Raw genomic sequence first — 6471 nt, 5'->3', positions numbered from 1 at the left:
TTCTGGACAGTAGTGATTTTATTAGCTGCCATAGGGCACCTTATTGTTTTTCTACACAGTTCCAAAACAAGTGGAAAAAAAACTTTAAAATTTCAATACTGTGTAAAAACCCCACTTGTCACAAAGCACTGGTATTGGAATAAACACAATTTTCAAGAGATTGACTGTAAAAAATAATCCTATGAAATAAACATTTACATAAAAATACAGTAAAATGCACTTTTCCCACCTCAATAAATAGATTGTAACTCTGTTGCCATTTGGCAATTTGAGTCAACAGAGAACTTTCAATGAAGAAAAGGCTGGAGTGAAATTTCTCCTTTACTCTTACATTACATTTATTGCAATTGCATCCAAAACCATAAACCAGTAGATCATTGTTTTCCTTATAGTCTTTCGTTTTTATCTGGAGGGGAGAAAGGAGGAGTAGGAGAAAGAGGGGTCTATCTGTAAAGATTTGCTAATCTTATACTGATCCCTAGTTTGGAAAGAAAATATATTTTATTTATACTAAATAAATCCAGTCCAAAGAACATACTGTTTTGAAAAACAAACACTTTCTACAAATTAGGTCACATTTAGAATAATAAAGTATACTGATCATATTCATGGTTTTTAAAACCTCTGTTTAATGTGTTTTAATTTAAAAATTAAACAATCATCTTAGGATAAAAATAGAGGTTTTTAGATTATCTTTAAATGAAACAGCTAAAATAAAGGTGCTGTTAAAAAAAAAGAAAAAGAAAAAAATTTACTCTTTTTACAGATGTTGCAATTTTTAAACCCAAGCATTTACTTGAATTGTAGCTCTACTATATATACACACACACAAAAAAAAAACATTTATATCCACATGTATCCCTGAACATTTTCCCAATGATTTAGTAGAAATGTGTTCAAAAGTCCATTTTGTTTGCCTCTCAAATATAGGCATTTCTATAGAAGACAGTTATCTTTCTACTTTCTATGATGCTTTCTTTTTTTAAAGTGTCATTAGTAGTGTCTATCTACTTGTGTAGATATCAGTGTCTTATATGCTGTACATCTGATGGATAAATATTACTGCATCCAGTAAATGGTGCTTTCTATGCAAAACAATTGTTTCATAGCTCTAAGAAGCTGAGAGACAGATCTTTGATCAACTGTCCTTCCATGGAGGTATCTCCATTTCTGTTCATTAGCCATTTTCTGAAACAGAATGGTATACTTAAAAATGCAGGAGACAGAACAGGGAAAAAACAAAACAAAAGCCCCATAACTTTGTGACTTCACACATTCATTTGTATCACCTACAATTCCTCCATTTCAAAGTGTGTGTTAAAGCTGTTTGCCATGGAGGTATGTTCCAAGATCCTTGTCAGGCTGGGTTTCAGCAGCTCTACTGAATGACATGACAGGTGTTGTGAGGTGTCATTCTTCAAGGACATCATTTGATCTGTCCCAGGATCCCTTCTGTCATAATATAGAGCCCACAGCAAAGTAATAGTGAGGATCATAGCCAGAATCTGTGTAACTCCGATAGAGATTCCTAGAAATCGCAGCACTTGCAATTGTTTTGTTCCTCTCAAGAAAGTGTACATTTTTTTACCACAACCCTATAGAACAAAACAGATAACAAAAAAAGTCAGTCAACATTATTTGGATCTACCTCAGAGTTCCCAATGCTTATTTTTAAACAGATATAGTATCTACTATTGGCCTTTTGACCCATCAAGGGTCACATTTCCATTCTTAAAACCATGCTTTGTAAAATTGCTTTGCTTGCTTCTTTTCCCTTTCCACAATCTTGTCTCAAAATCCTTTCATGGATCTAATTCAAACCTCCCAGAGATCTGTTTGTTCCATATTTCTCTCCACTCATGACCTCTGCTCATCTAATCTGTGATCCTATCAACCTTGTTTACTTTGAAAAAAACTCAAGTAATTATTTTTTCCAATATTTAAGACAGTTCCATCAAATCTTTTCTTACTCATCTTTTTTCTAAACTACAGACTTTAGACTTTTTAAGCCTGTTGCTATAAAGCTTTTTTTAAGCTGTTGCTATTAATCTTTTAAATCATGAGATCAACTTTTTTAACTCCTTTTTGATTTTTCCAAACAGAACATATTTTTATAACACCATCAATAGAAATTAAACCAATATCCTAAGCAAAGATTTTCCAAACTGTATAACCTCATCATGGCTTTTCCAAGACTCAAGGGTTTTAGCTACATACACTATGTATCATCTTCTAATTCTGAGCTCTTGACTTCTGTAGAAAAAGCCTAGACAGTGGATAAAATTAGTTACATTAATGCTTTCCAGTGACAGTACAAAGCCAAATGGTCTTTCTGACTGTGGAAACAACTGAAGGGAGGCAACCTTTACAGAAGGATTCTTGATCAGTTTCTCCAAAGTATTAGATACAAGTAGTTTTCCTTACTCACAAAGTACATTTTTACTATTCCAGCTCCTGGTTCTTCAACTAACAGCCTCTATTCATTGCAAAAACCCCACCCATGTTAGGGCAACTCACCAGGGCTATACTCTAAAACTAACCAGACTTTGGGCTCATTTGTACATACAGCTTCTTTGTGATTTTTAAATTGTGAAACCTTTAGGTCATGGACTGTTTTTATTCCTGTATCTTATATTGGGCTGAGCATCTTATTGCTACATACAGTATAGTAACATATTCAACGTATTTGAAAACATTTTGTTCTTGGGTAATAGAACGTTTAACACAAACTATCAGTTACTGTAACTAAAAAACAGCAATGAGAACAATATTGTGAAAAATTGCACTGATGAAGTTTACCAGTCCATAACAATGTAGCTTCCCTACACACAGACAGCATTGTCATTCATCCTCCCCAAAAATCACTCTTCTTCCTCAGCAAACTGGTCTGAATGCCTCAGTGCTGTTCTGCCAATCAGAATTATTTTAACATTTTATACTGAAGGCCACATCACCTTCTTATTTATTATATCTATTACCATAACACCCAATAGCCCCAGTCATGACCAGGAGCCCATTGTGGAAGGTACTGTTCAAACATAGAACAAAAGATGGTCCCTGTCTAAAAGAACTGCAATCTAAGGCCTTGTCTACACTAATGAAGTAAATCTATCTAAGTTACGCTAGTTAAGTTACGCAAGTTGCGTAAAAGAAGTCGACATAGCTTAAATCAACTTACAGCGGTGTCTACGTAAGGCTATATCGATGGGCAAGCGCTCTTCCATCGAGTTATTGCATCTTCACCAGACCTGCTAAATCGAGGCTGCAGTGTCGATTGCAGCAGTGTCAATTTAGCTATACTGAAGACAAGCCCTTAGCATCCTATTAAGGTGATCACTCCACGCAGCTCCTCTCCTCCCATTCATGATCACATAATATCCCAGCATGCAGCTACAGCCATTCCTGACATGGAAAAGTACTATTAAGAAAGTACTGCATTTCAGCTCTTTTTAAAATGTAAAATCAAGGCAGAGTGAGGACCACGTGACCACCCAGCTCTCTGCACACCATCACCAAGTGCTCCTTGGACCACAGTTTGATAACTTCTGATGCAGACAATAATTTTACAGGAAAACACCCAAACCAAAATATCCAAGGCTGACTGTCTTCTCCCTGCAGGAAAAAAACATCTAAGGAGCCTTGCACAGTCTTCCTTGAACCAGTCTCTCTTGAGAAAGAGAAGTTTTGGGGAGGCGGGGTGTAGAGGAGTGGACTCACCCCTGCGGTGCCTCCTGCTGGTGACTTCTGGGAATTAGCTCGTTCCAGCTGTCGGAGCACCCTCTGCAGGCCAGTGATCTGCCTGTCCTCTGGCCCCTGTGTCCCTCCCTGGATCCCGGTGCCCTTTTACCTGGGGTGCTGCCCCCTGGCAGTAACCCCTCAGTTTTAAGGTCTCCCCTACCCGGGGAACCCCCACCCACCGTTCCCACCTCACCTCAGTATAAGGCTACTGCCCGTCATTGTCTAGCCCCACGCCCTGGGGCAGACTGCAGTATCCGCCTACTCATCACTGGCAAGGTTGGGTTTGGACCTGTTGCCTTGGCCTACCCCTGGGCTGCCCTCTGCAGCCACCAGTACCTTTTAGCCCAATGCTAGGCCGCAGCCTGGGGCTTTCCAGGCTGGAGCTCCCCAGCTCCTCTGCCTTTCCCCGGCCCTGCTCCACTCAGGTACCCTGTCTCTAGCTTCCTGCAACCAGGCCCTTCTCCCTCTACAGGCAGAGGGAGACTTCTTTTGGGCCTCTGGCTCACAGCCTTTTATAGGGACCAGCCAGGCCTGATTGGGGCATAGCCCAGCTGTGGATAGCTACTTCCCCAATCAGCCTAGCTTTTCCCTGCCACAGCCCTCTCCCTGGCTGTTTTAAGCCCTTCGGGGCAGGAGCGGGGTAACCACCCCGCTACAGGGGGACACAGATTTTTATGCCCAGGCGTCCAGTCCCCTGTCCTGGCCATGCATCTCATGGATTTGTGGGAAAGGGAGGCCCTTTCACCCTAGCAGGATGTGTCCAGGAAGAGCCACAGCCAGGGCCCCTCTGCAGCCGCTCAGTAATAACTGTACATGGGGAACCAGTAGGAGGTAATACAACTGCAAATTATATTTCATCCCCGCCCAGATTTCCACATTAAAATCAATCCCAAGGGAAAATGCTGTGGAGAGCGGCACTTCAGCTCCTTCCGCCCAACCCAGCTCTATCCCACCCCTGAACTCTACAGAGATTTAAAGGTGGGTCTTCTGCACAGGGCAAGCGAGGGGAAATTCACAGAGACACAGGTCTGCACAGGATAGTGTGACATAAGCACACAGTCACTAGTACCAATAGGACACTTCAATAAGCCATCGGGTTGGTCATGTTATTTTCAAAATGTTGTTTCTGTGATTATGACCCTACTAATCTATTCCACATAGTCTTATGACAAATAAGTAACTGGCCAAAATAACAGGTTTTTAACACTGAGCATGACCATGTTAGTATTCCAGTCATCTTAAATGCTTCCAGAAACCAATATTTATTTCAAATGCCACAATCATAGATGCCGGTTTACATGACTAACAGCCTGATTCTACAAGTGTTTCACATGCAGACTCCCACTGAAGTCAACAGGTCCCTTACTTAGATCTGAAATGAATGAACTATTCCCACGTATTCTGAAAACATTATGCCAGAATACATTAAAGGACTTTGACATCTTTCCAGTATTAACCACAGTAATACAAGACAGACTTTCAACAGTTTCATTCTGTCAGTGCTCTAACACAGGTGAGACTCAGAGCAGAACAAAAAGCAAATTTGGGCTTCTACGAAATTTTAAAACAAAAATCTTTGCAGCAAAAGACCTTTAATTCAAACTGATACAGAACAAGAAAGTCACTTGGGCATGTTTTCCTAAGCAAAATACATTGTTTCAATTATGCTGCTACAAATTTGTTTCTAACTGTGAAGAAACTAGCTGCATTTAATATTTTCTGATAACTTATGAGGAACTAAAGTTCATGCTGGTCACAGTTAAAAAATGCTTACCCACAGCAGTACTCAAATTCAGTTCATCTGCTGCCTAGAGGAAACATCAGCATCAGAGAGCAACAGCATTAATCCCTACAGCTCCTGCAGTACAGACATGTAACTAAGACAAATTATACCAGATCTCTCTAGGCTGCCTCCTTCCACTTAATGATGCTCTTACATTTCTGCTCTGGTTCACATTCAAAATCAGTTTCCAAAACTAGAACTATCCAGCCATTCCCATTATCCTCAATTTATACATTTTATTTATGCGTATTCTATATACTCAGAGTTGGTAAATTGCAATTAAAGGACATATAAATATACTCTCCTAGGCTGAAGTAAAAATCTATGTCAAGAACAGCTCTTACATTAGTGACAACTCAATACCAACTATAACAATTTGTAATGATCATTCAGTATAGTTTTACTTTCTCAAGCTTGCAAAGTTATAGATTTAGGGCCTTATTCTCATTTATACTATGGCCATTTTACACTGCTGGCAGTGTAAAGGGGCCTTAAAGTAGGCAAAAAATACTTTTACACCCACTTTAAAACTCAGTGTTGAAAAGTGGCTGTAGTGTAAATGAAAATCAGATTAGAAAAGTTTAGTTCTACACTGAAAGTGACTACGTACAAATGACACCAACTTAGTTAACAGATCTGCTTCCTATATGTAATCAGAGTTCAACAGATTATAAAAGGGAAGGATACTTACCTGTAATTTTGCTTCTCTGAAGATAACATCTTTCAGGATTCTTATGCCTAGGCCTTAGCTTCTTATCTTTAGAACAGCTGAATTCTCCTATATTTTTTTAATCTATTGAAGGCAGGTAGCGCGCACACCAAGCCCACTACTGTGGTCTTACATCACCCTCTGATTACTGCTGATCTTCAAATGTTCCAGTCTATTCTTTCAATTGCACAGGAAGTGAAGCTCCCGAAAAGAAAACCAATTCACAAAGATCAACATATGC

The 6471-nt window shown here is 39.5% G+C and overlaps 1 protein-coding gene across 2 annotated transcripts in view; it reads right to left on the bottom strand.

The window, feature by feature from the left end:
* TSPAN12 (tetraspanin 12) overlaps positions 1-6471 on the bottom strand; it is a 74542-nt gene continuing 68071 nt past the window's right edge. For both annotated transcript variants that reach the window (XM_054023430.1, XM_054023439.1), the window contains exon 8: positions 1-1595. In XM_054023430.1, coding sequence (XP_053879405.1) covers positions 1290-1595 — 306 coding nt within the window. In that variant the 3' untranslated portion in view covers positions 1-1289. The remainder of the gene's footprint in view (positions 1596-6471) is intronic.

Source organism: Malaclemys terrapin, chromosome 1 (genome assembly GCF_027887155.1).
Source record: "Malaclemys terrapin pileata isolate rMalTer1 chromosome 1, rMalTer1.hap1, whole genome shotgun sequence".
Taxonomy (NCBI): Eukaryota; Metazoa; Chordata; order Testudines; family Emydidae; genus Malaclemys; species Malaclemys terrapin.
This window is presented reverse-complemented; position numbering and strand designations above follow the sequence as displayed.